Source organism: Salvelinus fontinalis, chromosome 22 (assembly GCF_029448725.1).
Source record: "Salvelinus fontinalis isolate EN_2023a chromosome 22, ASM2944872v1, whole genome shotgun sequence".
Classification (NCBI taxonomy): domain Eukaryota; kingdom Metazoa; phylum Chordata; class Actinopteri; order Salmoniformes; family Salmonidae; genus Salvelinus; species Salvelinus fontinalis.
Genome location: NC_074686.1, coordinates 36,214,598 through 36,232,549, shown reverse-complemented (window position 1 = coordinate 36,232,549; position 17,952 = coordinate 36,214,598). Strand labels below are relative to the sequence as shown.

The window sequence follows — 17,952 nt, the reverse complement described above, 5'->3', positions numbered from 1 at the left end:
TCCCTATATAACCACCGTGTCCCTATATAACCACCGTGTCCCTATATAACCACCGTGTCCCTATATAACCACCGTGTCCCTCCCTATATAACCACCGTGTCCCTGTATAACCACAGTGTCCCTGTATAACCACCGTGTCCCTGTATAACCACCGTGTCCCTATATAACCACCGTGTCCCTATATAACCACCGTGTCCCTATATAACCACCGTGTCCCTGTATAACCACCGTGTCCCTGTATAACCACCGTGTCCCTATATAACCACCGTGTCCCTGTATAACCACCATGTCCCTGTATAACCAGCGTGTCCATCCCTGTATAACCACCATGTCCCTGTATAACCACCATGTCCCTGTATAACCAGCGTGTCCATCCCTGTATAACCACCATGTCCCTGTATAACCAACGTGTCCCTATATAACCACCGTGTCCCTATATAACCACCGTGTCCCTGTATAACCAACGTGTCCCTGTATAACCACCGTGTCCCTATATAACCACCGTGTCCCTATATAACCACTGTGTCCCTATATAACCACCGTGTCCCTATATAACCACCGTGTCCCTCCCTATATAACCACTGTGTCCCTATATAACCACTGTGTCCCTGTATAACCAGCGTGTCCATCCCTGTATAACCACCATGTCCCTGTATAACCAGCGTGTCCATCCCTGTATAACCACCGTGTCCCTATATAACCACTGTGTCCCTCCCTATATAACCACTGTGTCCCTGTATAACCACCGTGTCCCTATATAACCACCGTGTCCCTATATAACCACCGTGTCCCTATATAACCACTGTGTCCCTATATAACCACCGTGTCCCTATATAACCACCGTGTCCCTCCCTATATAACCACTGTGTCCCTATATAACCACTGTGTCCCTCCCTATATAACCACCGTGTCCCTATATAACCACCGTGTCCCTCCCTATATAACCACCGTGTCCCTATATAACCACTGTGTCCCTATATAACCACTGTGTCCCTATATAACCACCGTGTCCCTATATAACCACTGTGTCCCTATATAACCACTGTGTCCCTATATAACCACCGTGTCCCTATATAACCACTGTGTCCCTATATAACCACCGTGTCCCTATATAACCACTGTGTCCCTATATAACCACTGTGTCCCTATATAACCACCGTGTCCCTATATAACCACTGTGTCCCTATATAACCACTGTGTCCCTATATAACCACCGTGTCCCTATATAACCACTGTGTCCCTATATAACCACTGTGTCCCTATATAACCACCGTGTCCCTCCCTATATAACCACCGTGTCCCTATATAACCACCGTGTCCCTCCCTATATAACCACCGTGTCCCTCCCTATATAACCACCGTGTCCCTCCCTATATAACCACTGTGTCCCTATATAACCACCGTGTCCCTATATAACCACCGTGTCCCTCCCTATATAACCACCGTATCCCTCCCTATATAACCACCGTGTCCCTCCCTATATAACCACCGTGTCCCTATATAACCACCGTGTCCCTATATAACCACTGTGTCCCTATATAACCACTGTGTCCCTATATAACCACCGTGTCCCTCCCTATATAACCACCGTGTCCCTATATAACCACCGTGTCCCTATATAACCACTGTGTCCCTATATAACCACTGTGTCCCTATATAACCACTGTGTCCCTATATAACCACTGTGTCCCTATATAACCACTGTGTCCCTATATAACCACTGTGTCCCTATATAACCACTGTGTCCCTATATAACCACTGTGTCCCTATATAACCACGTGTCCCTATATAACCACCGTGTCCCTATATAACCACCGTGTCCCTATATAACCACTGTGTCCCTATATAACCACGTGTCCCTATATAACCACCGTGTCCCTATATAACCACCGTGTCCCTATAACCGAGGAGTAACCCCTTCTGCAAATTACACTTAAACCCTAAAACTTGAGTCATGCTAAGAGGTTCCGAATCCATCTACCTCAATAAAGATGTCTTCTGTCATTATACTGACTCTCCCATCAGGATCAATGGCTGGTTTACTATCATTATTATACTGTAACTCTCCCATCAGGATCAATGGCTGGTTTACTATCATTATACTGTAACTCTCTCATCAGGATCAATGGCTGGTTTACTATCATTATACTGTAACTCTCCCATTAGGATCAATGGCTGGTTTACTATCATTATACTGTAACTCTCCCATCAGGATCAATGGCTGGTTTACTATCATCATTATACTGTAACTCTCCCATCAGGATCAATGGCTGGTTTACTATCATCATTATACTGTAACTCTCTCATCAGGATCAATGGCTGGTTTACTATCATTATACTGTAACTCTCCCATCAGGATCAATGGCTGGTTTACTATCATCATTATACTGTAACTCTCCCATCAGGATCAATGGCTGGTTTACTATCATCATTATACTGTAACTCTCCCATCAGGATCAATGGCTGGTTTACTATCATCATTATACTGTAACTCTCTCATCAGGATCAATGTCTGTTTAGAGAATGGCTTTAACCCACACTGGTGTGATATTGTTAGTGCAGTTACACTGGATGTTCAGTAGAGAGCAGGGGTTTGTACTCTTACGGTTTCATTATCCTTCATCAGACAACCAGAGTGTATTGAAAGCACTGAGACACACAGTAACATCCAATGGTAGTGGGTCTAAATGCTCGACACACTGCCAACTGTACTATAAACATTCTTCCTTTTGTGTTTGTTGAAGAGATCTGTGTGAGAGACACAGTATGAGAGAGTTGTCATTTAAAGGGCTAGTGCAGTGAAAAACAAGATTTTCTATTGTTTTTTAATTATATTTCCACACTCTGAAATGGTGAAAATTATGATGATGCTCTTTTTGTGTAAAAGCTGTTTGAAAAGAATTCATGGAATTTCAGCCTGTTCAGATGGCATGGAACTTTTAGCTCACTTCATGACGTCACAATGTGATCTGATTATAATAGACCAATGACTGTTCATCTTGGCAACAGGGTGTGCTCTAGATCATCCTATCAACCAATCAAGGCTGTGTATATAAATGTATTCATATTTGTTTCCTAAAACCCACACGTTTGGACTGATCATTCCAAGGGCCAAAGGAGGCTCAGGGAAATAAATTATAAAAAATATATTTTGGAGTTATTTTGATTAAATAAACACAGTTATTCATTAGACGTACACTGATGATTTAAAAGTCAAAATATAAAGACTGCACGAGGGCTTTAAGATATGATTGTATCTCCCTTTGCCAGCCTATATTATAGAGTAACTGTGATGATGATAATGATGGGAATGACGTTGACGATGATGATGATGAAGTAATGAGGTTGATAATGATCATAATGACAACGATAATGATGATAATCTCGAAGATAATTATGACGATAATGATCATGACGAAGATGACGACGATGATAATGATGACAATATTGATGTTGATGGCGCTGATCACTATGATGATGTCATCTACATTGTAGCTCACGCCCTCAGACAAGACCATGGAGTTCCACAGAGATTTCCGTATCCGCCACTACGCTGGAGACGTCACGTGAGTCACATGCTTTCTTACCTATGCTTTTACCTCATTAATTTACTATAATCTCATTTAATATAATCTCATTTACTATAATCTCACTTACTATAATCTCATTTACTGTTAATCTCCTTCATCCCAGAGGATTTAAGGCTGCCATGATGGTTCAACAGGTGAAAGGTTATGATGACACAGGAAAGGTCACATGTCATAGGTCAAGATCAATGTTGATTGGATGAAAAGTCAAGGGGAGTAAGTATAGCTAAAAGTAGCCAACCCAGTACCAGTTCCTAGCGCCTTGGCTACCACTGTTGGCACAAGTATTTCAGGACCTAAATTTAAAAAGTGTGCTGACCTCAATTTTAGAAATAGCAGGACAAAGTCTTTCTGAGGAAGACAGAGGGGAAGGGAGGGAGAGACGAGGGAGTAGACCAGACTGTTATCCAGTACCAGGGTCTTCCATTGGCTGACAATGTGTGTTTATCCAGTACCAGGGTCTTCCATTGGCTGACATTGTGTGTTTATCTAGTACCAGGGTCTTCCATTGGCTGACAATGTGTGTTTATCCAGTACCAGGGTCTTCCATTGGCTGACATTGTGTGTTTATCTAGTACCAGGGTCTTCCATTGGCTGACAATGTGTGTTTATCCAGTACCAGGGTCTTCCGTTGGCTGACAATGGGTGTTTATCCGGTACCAAGGTCTTCCATTGGCTGACAATGTGTGTTTATCCAGTACCAGGGTCTTCCATTGGCTGACAATGTGTGTTTATCCAGTACCAGGGTCTTCCATTGGCTGACAATGTGTGTTTATCCAGTACCAGGGTCTTCCATTGGCTGACAATGTGTGTTTATCCAGTACCAGGGTCTTCCATTGGCTGACAATGTGTGTTTATCCAGTACCAGGGTCTTCCATTGGCTGACAATGTGTGTTTATCCAGTACCAGGGTCTTCCATTGGCTGACAATGTGTGTTTATCTAGTACCAGGGTCTTCCATTGGCTGACAATGGGTGTTTATCCGGTACCAAGGTCTTCCATTGGCTGACACTGTGGTTTTGCAGGATCTATATTGCCGTCAAGTTTAGGGAGAGAGGGAGGGAGGGAGAGAGAAGACTATTTCCCTTCAGAAATAGTGTGTAGCTAAGCCTCGACCAGTGGTAATCACAAACGAGTCCAGTAGTAATGAGTCAGGGAATCCAGGTTGACATAATGGCCAACACATCCGTCATCAATTAGGTCCTGCTTCGTTTACGTTCGTCCATCAGTCATCAATTAGGTCATGCTTAGTTTACGTTCGTCCATCAGTCATCAATTAGGTCATGCTTAGTTTACGTTCATCCATCTGTCATCCCACTCCCCTCCCCATCCCACCCCCTACTCCTGCTAAATATACCCTGCCATGTCCCTGTCACCCCCCCACCCAATCCCATGGCCCCCCCAGCACTGACCTACTTTGTCCCTCCCACGACGATGTCTAGGGTTTACCGAGAATGGTGTGACACAAAAACACACCCAGTCAGTTGATGAGAGAGGTCAAAGGAGAATGGTGCAAGCTAACGGGCAGGAGGCATCTTTGGGATGAGATGGAACGAGCTGTTCGCAGCATGGATGTAGGACCGTCCAATCCGCAGCGACTGTGTGACGCCATGGGCGTCAGCACTGTGTTCTCTCTGGAGAGGTTCCTGGAATCTGGTTAGGTGGTTTTGAGAGTCACACACACACACACACACACACACACACACACACACACACACACACACACACACACACACACACACACACACACACACACACACACACACACACACACACACACACACACACACACACACACACACACACACACACACACACACACACACACACACACACACACACACACACACACACACACACACACACACACACACACACACAAATCAGCCTCCATCAGCCTCAGGAATACATCTGTCATACTAACACTTCATCTGCCTCTCTGTCCGTATGTGACAGACAGGGAGAGGCAGACAGGGAGAGGCAGACAGGGAGAGGCAGACAGGGAGAGGCAGACAGGGAGAGACAGACAGGGAGAGACAGACAGGCACAGTACCATGCCGGAGCCGTGTGTGTGGTTGAGGGTTCAGCCTGTAACATCTGGGGCTCTAATCCAGTGAAACAGCATGTCATTTTATATAATCAGGTTGCGCCATGCGTCCATGTTTTAAGTTAGTTTATTCCTAACTAGTCCCCACACAGTTGTGTCAAATATCGTGGCGCGTGGTTCAACTCACTCCGTCATAACACAATGTTCTCCTGTTTCTCAAATGTAAGCCCTTGAAATGTGGCAGTTTGCCAAGTTAACAATCCTACTATGTGCTGAGACTATTATTCTAAGCTTGTGCCTCACTCATTTGAGAGAGAGAAGTATTACATCTGTGTAGAAGGGATGGATGCTGGCAATATAGTGTCCCAAATGACACCCATTCCCCTACATAGTGCACTACTTTTGACCAGATTCCCATGGGGCAGTGTTAGTGCACTACTTTTGACCAGAGCCCTATGGGGCAGTGTTAGTGCACTACTTTTGACCAGAGCCCTAGGGGCAGTGTTAGTGCACTACTTTTGACCAGAGCCCTATGGGGCAGTGTTAGTGCACTACTTTTGACCAGAGCCCTATGGGGCAGTGTTAGTGCACTACTTTTGACCAGAGCCCTATGGGGCAGTGTTAGTGCACTACTTTTGACCAGAGCCCTATGGGGCAGTAGTAGTACACTACATAGGGATGCAGGCATAGTCTACTGTTAGGTGAGGGGGCATGAGAACTAATGAGGACCTCTTCAATAGCCACTCTTATGTACTGTTTCTGTGTTACTTATGGTTGTGTCATGACTCATGTACTCTAGTATTTTTAACTCGCCACTTCAATACGTTCTTTTGTTGGGGCCTCGAGTACATTTGAGCCTGTTTCTGTTTTTATAACCTCACTGGCTCTATCTCTCTGGCTCTATCTCCCTGGCTCTATCTCTCTGGCTCTATCTCTCTGGCTCTATCTCTCTGTCTCTCTCTCTCTTCCATTTCTCTCTCTCTCTCTCTCTTCCATTTCTCTCTCTCTCTCTCTCTTCCATTTCTCTCTCTCTCTCTCTCTTCCATTTCTCTCTCTCTCTCTCTCTCTTCCATTTCTCTCTCTCTCTCTCTTCCATTTCTCTCTGGCTCGCTCTCTCTCTCTCTGTCTCTCTCTCTCTCTCTCTCTCTGTCTCTCTCTCTCTGGCTCTCTCTCTCTCTCTCTGGCTCTCTCTCTGCCTCTCTCTATCTCTCTCTCTCTCTCTCTCTCTCTTCCATTTCTCTCTCTCTCTCTCTCTCTCTCTGGCTCTCTCTCTCTGGCTCTCTCTCTCTCTCTCTGGCTCTCTCTCTCTCTCTCTGGCTCTCTCTATCTCTCTCTCTCTCTTTCTCTCTCTCTTCCATTTCTCTCTCTCTATCTCTCTCTCTCTATCTCTCTCTTGCTCTCTCTATCTCTCTCTCTCTCTCTCTTCCATTTCTCTCTCTCTATCTCTCTCTCTCTCTGGCTCTATCTCTCTCTCTCTCTATTTCAGATATTCCGTTGAGGGCTTTTTGGACAAGAACAAGGACCCCCTTTTCCAAGATTTCAAAAGGCTCATGTTTAACAGGTGTCAAAAGCAGTGCCTTGTATATACACACACACACGCGCACGCACGCACACGCACACACGCACACACACACACACACACACACGCACACACGCACACACACACACACACACACACACACACACACACACACACACACACACACACACGAGCAGATTACCTCACTACTCAAGTCAATCAGAGAGAGGGAATATAGATATACTTTACAAAATTAGAAACTTCTTGACAGCTCGGGATATTAATTCCCTCACTCCTCTCCTCCTCTCCTCTCCACCTCTCCTCTCCTCCCTACTTAATCCTGTCTTTTCAGTACCCTCTCCTTTCCTCTCCTTTCCTCCTCTCCACCTCTCCTCTCCTCCCTACTTAATCCTGTCTTTTCAGTACCCTCTCCTTTCCTCTCCTCTCCTCCTCTCCACCTCTCCTCTCCTCCCTACTCAATCCTGTCTTTTCAGTACCCTCTCCTTTCCTCTCCTCTCCACCTCTCCTCTCCACCTCTCCTCTCCTCCCTACTTAATCCTGTCTTTTCAGTACCCTCTCCTCTCCTCCCTACTTAATCCTGTCTTTTCAGTACTCTCTCCTGTCTTTCGTTCAGCTGTTCACACCCTCCTTTCACTATTTTGAGCCTGTGTTCATTCTTATAACCTCCCTCCATTTCTATATCTCTGTATCTATGTATCTCGTTATATCTCTCACTCCCCCCTTCCTCTCTCTGTTCTCTCGTGCTGTAGTTCCAACCCTGTGATGAAGGAGATGTGGCCTGATGGTAAGCTGAGCATCACAGAGGTCACCAAGCGACCCCTGACGGCAGCCACCCTCTTTAAGAACTCCATTGTGGCCCTAGTGGAGAAACTGGGCTGCAAGGTTGGTGCTGCTTGGTTACTCAATGGTTTGTTGCTGCTTGGTTACTCAATGGTTTGTTGCTGCTTGGTTACTCAATGGTTTGTTGCTGCTTGGTTACTCAATGGTTTGTTGCTGCTTGGTTACTCAATGGTTTGTTGCTGCTTGGTTACTCAATGGTTTGTTGCTGCTTGGTTACTCAATGGTTTGTTGCTGGTTGGTTACTCAATGGTTTGTTGCTGGTTGGTTACTCAATGGTTTGTTGCTGCTTGGTTACTCAATGGTTTGTTGCTGCTTGGTTACTCAATGGTTTGTTGCTGCTTGGTTACTCAATGGTTTGTTGCTGCTTGGTCACTCAATGGTTTGTTGCTGCTTGGTTACTCAATGGTTTGTTGCTGGTTGGTTACTCAATGGTTTGTTGCTGCTTGGTTACTCAATGGTTTGTTGCTGCTTGGTTACTCAATGGTTTGTTGCTGCTTGGTTACTCAATGGTTTGTTGCTGCTTGGTTACTCAATGGTTTGTTGCTGCTTGGTTACTCAATGGTTTGTTGTTGCTTGGTTACTCAATGGTTTGTTGTTGCTTGGTTACTCAATGGTTTGTTGCTGCTTGGTTACTCAATGGTTTGTTGCTGCTTGGTTACTCAATGGTTTGTTGCTGCTTGCTTACTCAATGGTTTGTTGCTGCTTGGTTACTCAATGGTTGGTTGCTGCTTGGTTACTCAACGGTTGGTTGCTGCTTGGTTTCTCAATGGTTTGTTGCTGCTTGGTATCTCAATGGTTTGTTGCTGCTTGGTTACTCAATGGTTTGTTGCTGCTTGGTTACTCAATGGTTTGCTGCTTCTTGGTTACTCAATGGTTTGCTGCTGCTTGGTTACTCAATGGTTTGTTGTTGCTTGGTTACTCAATGGTTTGTTGCTGGTTGAAATAAACAAAACAGATATGAGGGCAATTCTTCAGTAGAGAGATACTTTTTCTTCTTCTGGGCTTTCACCATCGGATTTTTGGTGAAATCAAAAAACTCCCCTCCAAACTTTTCGGGTGAAAGAAGACATATCCTTGTTGCTAGGCAACGGATGTAGCATCAAGGCCGCTGGAGGCGATTCTTTGACAGAGGAGGGTAAAAACACACGCAGACACTCTCCATGGTTTTCATTGACCTAGTTCTAAATATTAATATGAGCTTTACCTCTCTCTCTCTCTCTCCGGACATTGTGGACTAGCAACACCTGTGACTCTAACAGCTGGCCAAATCAACCGGCTCCTAGAAATATGGACCACGTTTATGTGTCAGACAGGATAAAACCATGTCTGTTTTTGAGAGGTCAGCCAGATGCTGACAACCTTTCAGGGATTATGATGGAGAGAGAATGTGTATGTAAGTGAATGGGACCACATAATAAAGTGCCCTTTGTGTTGGGAGCTAGCTAGAGTTAGTTTGGTAGGGCATTAATCCCTGTGTCTGTCTGTCTGTCTGTCTGTCTGTCTGTCTGTCTGTCTGTCTGTCTGTCTGTCTGTCTGTCTGTCTGTCTGGTGCTCAGAGCAGTAGAAGAGAGGGAAGCAACACGCACACACAGAGCATCACCCACCCACCTGGCTTCCTGATTCAAAGCTCTCTGTGTCCCTGACTGAGACTTTGTGACATTTTCTGCTGTTATTTTGGGATGTCCTGCTCATGTTGCGGTGCCTGTCTGTGTGTGGCTGGACTGGGCTGGTACCCTGGGGGGGCAGCAGTTCCTGTGTTTTTAGGTCATGTTGAAGGACTGGCTGCTCTCCTCCTGAGTCCCAAGGGGACACCTGTGCCCAATCTGCCCGCCTAGCTTCTCTTTTCCGCTCCTCCCCCTCTCCCTACCTGCCTCCTTATTTCAAGTCTCTGATGTACTGAGTTTAAATTGTTATGATGGGGTGATCTGTGTGTGTGTGTGTTTGGGTATCCGTACATTTGTTTGACGTAAATTTGTGCCAGTGTGTGACAATGTGTGTTTCGATGTATTGACGTTTATTGCCATTGATGGATGGCAGAAGGGAGGGAGATTGCAGAGCGCTCAAATTTAGGCATGACATTCCAACAACAAACGCTGAACCTACACATCCATTCACAACTGACCAAATTAGGAAAGACACGCATTGTAATCTTGAATAATTGCTAATAAGAAGCTTGTGGGAGCTGTTTTGTTAGACTTCAGTGCAGCATTTGACATTATCGATCATAATCTGATGCTGGAAAAACGTATCTGTTAGGCTTTACATCCCCTGCTATATTGTGGATTGAGAGTTACCTGTCTAACAGAACACAGAGGGTGTTCTTTAATGGAAGGCTCTCCAACATAATCCAGGTAGAGTCAGGTATTTCCCAGGGCAGCTGTTTAGGCCCCTTACAAGCTGCAGTCAGTTTCAGAATGGGTGGCAAGTAACAAACTAGTATTAAATATTTCAACAACTAAAAGCATTGTATTTGGGAGAAACCATTCACTAAAACATAAACCTCCAGTCATATGGACTACTGTCCAGTCATATGGACTACTGTCCAGTCATATGGACTACTGTATAGTCATATGGACTACTGTATAGTCATATGGTCAAGTGCCACAAAGAGGGACAAAGACAAATTAGAAATGTAGTGGTGTAATGAAATATGATGTATTTTTTATGAAAATGGATGGACGAACGTAAACTAAGCATGACCTGATTGCTCAGCTTTGGAAGATGTGTTGGACGTTATGTCAATCTAGATTCCCTGACTCATGTGCTTCGATTCCAGGAAGAGAAGCTGCTGCCTTGGCAACAGCTAATGGGGATGCATAATAAATACAAATACAAAAATCAGGCAAAACACAGAACACTTAAAAACAGAGAAAACAGATAATGGTTGCCTTCCAAATGGCCCCCTGTTCCCATAGGGCTCTGGTACAACGTGGTGCACTACATAGGAAATAGGGTGTACTTTTGGTCATAACCACTATCTGTGCACTTAAAAGCTTTAGTATTATGACATTTTCAAAGTTGAATAGTTTCTCACTGTATCACAGTGAGTTTGGCAGAGCTAGAGTTTAACGATGCATTGATATTCTAATAGAATATATTCTAATGTTGCTTGGGAAGTATTTCTGCATAATTTTACAAGGCGTATTCAGTCCTCTATGGCATGGCTATGTACCCCTGAGTACAGTACAGTCTGATCTCTGGATAGTTGTCTACCCGAGCCAACTAGTCTCTCTCCTGTCTGACACTATATTGCTTTTGGGACTTGCCTTTTTGTGAGTGTGGAAGCGCTGTCCCGAGTAGAGTATAATATAACATATCATATTATGACTGTTAAGGGGAGATACCTAGTGAGTTGTACAACACTGGGAGGAAACCAGGAGGAAAGAGGGAGATACCTAGTCAGTTGTACAACACTAGGAGGAAACCAGGAGGAAAGAGGGAGATACCTAGTCAGTTGTACAACACTGGGAGGAAACCAGGAGGAAAGAGGGAGATACCTAGTCAGTTGTACAACAATGGGAGGAAACCAGGTGGAAAGAGGGAGATACCTAGTCAGTTGTACAACAATAGGAGGAAACCAGGAGGAAAGAGGGAGATACCTAGTCAGTTGTAGAACGGAATGCCTTCAACTACAATGTGTCTTCCACATTTAACCCAACCCCTCTGAATCAGAGAGTTGGGGGGGGGGGGGGGGGGCGGCCTTAATTGACATCTGGGGAGCAGTTGTTGTTGAGGGATAACTGCCTTGCTCAATGTTGTAACGGCAGATTTTTCCCACCTTGCTGGTTCAGGGATTTGAACCAGCAACCTTTCAGTTACTGCCCCAACACTCTTAAACTACTGGCTACCTACCAATATTACAGTATGTACACTATATGACCACTGTATGACTGTTCCACTACTCTGTGTAATTGCAGGAGCCTTACTATGTACGCTGCATTAAACCAAATGATATGAAGTCTCCCCTGCTGTTTGACGACGCCCGCTGCCAACACCAGGTGGCGTACCTGGGCCTGCTGGAGAACGTCAGAGTGCGGAGGGCAGGGTTCGCCTACCGCCAAGCCTACACACGCTTCCTACAGAGGTCAGAGGTCATGCATACCCTGAGGTCAAAAGTCATCGGGGTGAAAGCATTACATTAAGAATGAGTCATTCTTCTGGAATTAAAGTCAATGTCCATGAATGTAAATGACATTCGGACATGTTATGTGAATAACAAGCTTTGTGTGACAGTCTGTGTTCTAACCATGTCTATAATGGAATAATTTGAATCTGTCCAATGTCGATTCCTAGTCTGAGTGCCTGTCTGTCTGTGCTATCATACCAACTCCTTGTCACTCGTTGTCATGACAATAAGCATCGGAGTTGGTAAAAGCACAGATCTGGGACTACGCCACTCCAATCGTATATTATGTCAAAAACACAACTTCCTGTATCGTGAAGTCTTCTTCTCCACTCCTGTGTGTCCTGTAGGTATAAGATGACCTGTGTGTACACCTGGCCCAACCACCTGATGGAAACAGACAGGGAGGCAGTGCAGGCTATTGTCACGCAGCATGGTTTCCAGGAGGACGTCGCGTATGGACATACCAAGCTGTTTGTGCGAACGCCAAAGTCTCTCTTCACCCTGGAGCAGGAGAGAGCCGCTCTCATCCCTGTCCTGGTGCTGTTCCTACAGAAGGTAAACCCCCTTCTAATGGCCCGAGGCTATGGTGATGGTACAAGTCTCGATTACAACCTGGGTCGTGTTCAATAGAGACAAAGCAGGAGAAAATGTTTTGAAGCAAAGGATGTAATACCTCTTCTGAACCTGTCCAGCGAGAAAGCTCATTTTCATTTTCTGTTTCAAATGTTTTCTTCTGTTTGTTCCTACTGAACAAACCCTTGTTCTCAGTGACTCTACAGTGAATACTATGGATTTTATCCTGGATTTGAAGCTACTTAGATGAGAATGTCCCTTTTCCTGTTGGCAGCTAGTCCTAATTAAATCGACAGTTTGCCGTCACAATCTGAACCACACAGCAGCAGCCTCCTACTGAGTCCTCTGCCTTTAAAAGAAACGATTTTCATTTGTCTCCAGCTCGACAATGATTTGGGTCCCAGTCATAGGGTAAATCCCAAATGGCACCATATTCCCTATCTAGTGCGCTACTTTTGAGTAAGTAGTGCGCTATGTAGGGAATATGGTGCCATTTCGGACGCAGGCATATTCAACCCAATGTGATTGGTTAATCTGCCTAGTCAAGTGGAGAAAGCTCTGATAACAATAACTGGTATAATGAACGCAATCAGAACCATCATTACATAACATTTAATGAATCATTTTTTCTCCTCTTCTTGCTCTGCAATTGTGAAATAAATACTGTGCTTTTCTCTCTGTGACCCCACTCCAGGGATTGAGTCCCAAATGACACCCTATTCCCTATATGGTGCACTACTTTTTATCAGAGCCCTATAGGTCTTGGTCAAAAGTAGTACACTACTGTATATAGGGAATAGGTTGCCATTTGAAGAGATTCAACCGGGTCAATCTGCAGCCGAGGAGCTTCTCTAAGTGGAAAAGAAGCCCTGACGGTCTCTGGAAAGACTTAGATTTTTCTCAAATGGCACCCTATTACCTATATAGTCCACTACTTTTGACCAGAACCCATAGTGCACACTATACATGGAATAGGGTGCCATTTGGGCCCCTAGAGTGTTGACTGCTAGTCTGCCTGACACCCTTTCTTCCTAGTGACTCATGTACTGTAGTGTTTCTGAGTGTCTTGACTCATGTACTGTAGTGTTTTTGAGTGTCTTGACTCATGTACTGTGGTGTTTCTGAGTGTCTTGACGCATGTACTGTCGTGTTTTTGAGTGTCTTGACTCATGTACTGTAGTGTTTCTGAGTGTCTTGACTCATGTACTGTGGTGTTTTTGAGTGTCTTGACTCATGTACTGTGGTGTTTCTGAGTGTCTTGACGCATGTACTGTCGTGGTTTTGAGTGTCTTGACTCATGTACTGTAGTGTTTCTGAGTGTCTTGACTCATGTACTGTCGTGTTTAAGAGTGTCTTGACTCATGTACTGTAGTGTTCCTGAGTGTCTTGACTCATGTACTGTAGTGTTTCTGAGAGTCTTGACTCATGTACTGTAGTGTTTCTGAGTGTCTTGACTCATGTACTGTAGTGTTTTTGAGTGTCTTGACTCATGTACTGTAGTGTTTTTGAGTGTCTTGACTCATGTACTGTAGTGTTTTTGAGTGTCTTGACTCATGTACTGTAGTGTTTTAGAGTGTCTTGACTCATGTACTGTAGTGTTTTTGAGTGTCTTGACTCATGTACTGTAGTGTTTTTAGCACCTTCTTCTCAACTCACCACTTCAATAAGATAGCTCGTGAGGGGGACCTCTTGTGAGGGGGACCTCAGTTTCTATAACCTCTCTCTCTCTCCCCTTTTTCCCCCTCCCTCCCTCCCTCTCCCTCCCCCCACCAGGTGTGGCGCGGGGCGCTGGCGAGGATGCGTTGCCATCGGATGCGTGCCATCTTTGCCATCATGGGCTGCTACAAGCGTTACAAGGTCAAGGTCCACTTCTGGGAGGTGGAGCGGCGCTTCGCCAACGTAGGCAACATGGATGACTATGGGAAAAGCGTGGAGTGGCCCACACCACCAGCAGCCCTCACACAATTCCACAGCATCACGCAGAAGCTGCACCGCAGGTCAGTCAGTCCCCATGGTAACCCTCACACAGATAAATAGAATGTGCAGAAGTTGAGTGTGTCATGTACAGTGTCCATTTTGTATACATCAGTACTGTGTGTCTAAAACAATTTCCCCCTTGGGACATCAAAGTTCATCCTAACCTATCCTAACTACAGTAGGAGAGGCTGTCATTGCTGTGTGTGTACGTGTGTGTGCGTGCGTGCGTGCGTGTGCGTGCGTGAGTACGTGTGCAGGTGTGTGTGGAAGGAGTCTGCGTTTACGTTCTGTCATACTTCTTTACTTCACTATAGACAGATACAATACATCAGACCATCATTATATAGATATACCATCTACAGGGCCTTCGGAAAGTATTCAGACACCTTGACTTTTACCACATTTTCTAAAATTGATTAAATCAGTAAAATCCTCAGCAATCTAACACACAATACCCCATAATGACAAAGTGAAAAAAGGTTTTTAGACATTTTCAAAAACAGAAATACCTTATTTACATTAGTATTCAGACCCTTTGAAATGAGTTTAGAAATGGAGCTCAGGTGCATCCTGTTTCCATTGGTCATCCTTGAGATGTTTCTACAACTTGATTGGAGTCCACCTGTGGTAAATTCAATTGATTGGACATGATTTGGAAAGACACACACCTGTCTATATAAGGTACCACAGTTGACAAAAACAAAGCCATGAGGTTAAAGGAATTGTCCATAGAGCTCTGAGACAGGATTGTGTCGAGGTACAGATCTGGGGAAGGGTACCAAAACATGTCTGCAGCATTGAAGGTCCCCAAGAACACAGTGGCTTCCATCATTCCTAAATGGAAGAAGTTTGGAACCACCAACACTCTTCCTAGAGCTGGCCGCCTGGCCAAACTGAGCAATCGGGGGAGAAGGGCCTTGGTCAGGGAGGTGACCAACAACCCCATGGTCACTCTGAAAGAGCTTCAGAGTTCCTCTGTGGAGAGGGGAGAACCTTCCAGAATGACAACCAACTCTGCAGCACTTCTCCAGACGGAAGCCAGTCTGCTTGGTCTGCCAGAAGGCACCTGAGGGAAACAAGATTCTCTGGTCTGATGAAACCAAGATGGAACTCTTTGGCCTGAATGCCAAAGTGTCACGTCTGGAGGAAACCTGGCACCATCCCTACGGTGAAGGATGGCGGTGGCAGCATCATGCTGTGGGGATGTTTTTCAGCGGCAGGGACTGAGGATCTGTAGAGAGAATTTTCTATTTAATTTTTAAATTTTTAATACATTTACATACATTTATAAAAAAAATGTTTTTCCTTTGTCATTATGGGGTACTGTGTGTAGACTGATGTGGATTGTTATTTATTTAATCCATTTTAGAATAAGGCTGTAACATAACAAAATGTGGAAAAAGTCAAGGGGTCTTTATACAGTATATGTATATATATATTTTTTTCTTCATTTAACTAGGCAAGTCCGTTATGAACAAATTCTTATTTACATTGACGGTCTACCCCGGCATAACCCAAACACGGACGACGCTGGGCCAATTGTGCGCTGCCCTATGGGGCTCCCAATCATTGTCGGTTGTGATACAGCTCTGAATCTGGTCTGTAGTGATGACTCTAGCACTGAGATGCAGTGCCTTAGACCGCTGCGCCACTCGGGAGCCCAATATATGGACCATCTATATATATTCAAACCATGAAATGGAATAACCTAAATCAGTTTTCTCTGCAACATCTTTGATATATTCTGTGTTTTACATTGTTTGTCGTAAGGTGGCGTGCGTGGCAGATAGTGAAGAACATCCCACCGTCTGACATGGGGGAGGTAAGGGCCAAGGTGGCTGCTCTGGGGGCCCTGAATGGGGAGAGGAAGGACTGGGGCTGTGGTCGAACCTGGGAGAGAGACTACCTGGCTAATGTGAGTCACTCACCCAGCACGGCCATGTATGTTCAGTACTTTCACTCAGTTTCACTCAGTTTCCTACATGAGAGGCAAAATACTAATCCGACTTCTCACATAAGATTACTTTCTACCCTCATGCCTTGTTAATTTTATTTTAGTTATTGTCTTGATTGGTTTAAAATCCTGATGAATGGAATGAGTATCTACTGTATATCACAGAAACATGAAGAGGGCAACTTTCACCAGAAAATCTAGAGTGCGCTGCATGTTGAAACACCAACACAACACCGTCCACACACTCACCCTGACCCAGACCAGTATACATCAGAAGGGGAGATACAATGACATCATTCCGGAAGCATCCATCGCAGGCAGGAAGGAACGCTTGCGATGAAACACAAGGCCAGCGGATTGTGGTTGGCTGAGTCAAAGGCGGTCACAATCAGTCCCATTCTAATGGGTCTCACTCGCGGCTCGTTAAAGTGTTAATAAAAATTATGTTTGGTCGTTGGAGCCATGACAGGACCCTCTGGGTACCGTGACTAGGGCTGGTCATGTTAATCAGTCAATGAGGCAGTCAGTTGGTCTTCTAGTGGCTTGTGACTAGGACTGCGTACCAAATGGCACCCTATTCCCTAAATAGTGCACTACTTTTGACCAGAGTCCAATGGGCCCTAGTCAAAATGTAGTGCACTATATAGGGAATAGGGTACCATTTGAGACGTGTCCTAGAACCTTATTCAACCCCCTTCTGCCCCCCCCACCCTCCTAACATCATGTCATAAACTGAGCCAACAAAGGCTTAACTGTGTATGACAACCGTCTCAAACGTCCCAATCTCCTGCTTTCAATTATATACTCCTCTATCTCATCATCTCATTGACCCTTGCATCAGGTCAAGCTGAGTCTATTATGGTCAATCCATTGGTTTACACTTCAGACGATTCAACACATTCAATCCACATTCCAGACGTGCTTGTACATTCACCATATACAGTTTATTCGGAAAGTATTCAGACCCCTTGACTTCTTCCACATTTTGTTACGTTACAGCCTTACTAAAATAAAAAATAATCCTCATCAATCTACACACAATACCCCATATCGAAAAAGCAAAAACAGGTTTTTCGAATTTTTTGCAAATTTATTACAAATAAAAAATTGAAATATGATATTTACATAAGTATTCAGACCCTTTACTCAGTACTTTGTTGAAGCACTGTTGGCATCGATTACAGCCTGGAGTCTTCTTGGGTATGACGCTACAGTGTCTTGCGAAAGTATTCACTCCCCTTGGCATTTTTCCTATTTTGTTGCATTACAACCTGGAATTAAAATAGATTTTTTGGGGGTTTGCATCATT

The 17,952-nt window shown here is 44.6% G+C and overlaps 1 protein-coding gene across 1 annotated transcript in view; it reads left to right on the top strand.

The window, feature by feature from the left end:
- The window catches only part of LOC129820347 (unconventional myosin-Ig-like), a 73,597-nt gene that overhangs the window by 18,353 nt on the left and 37,292 nt on the right, over positions 1–17,952 (top strand). The window contains exons 12-18 of the mRNA XM_055877414.1: positions 3,496–3,566; positions 7,120–7,194; positions 7,923–8,055; positions 11,931–12,097; positions 12,487–12,694; positions 14,486–14,709; positions 16,460–16,604. Coding sequence (XP_055733389.1) covers positions 3,496–3,566; positions 7,120–7,194; positions 7,923–8,055; positions 11,931–12,097; positions 12,487–12,694; positions 14,486–14,709; positions 16,460–16,604 — 1,023 coding nt within the window. The remainder of the gene's footprint in view (positions 1–3,495; positions 3,567–7,119; positions 7,195–7,922; positions 8,056–11,930; positions 12,098–12,486; positions 12,695–14,485; positions 14,710–16,459; positions 16,605–17,952) is intronic.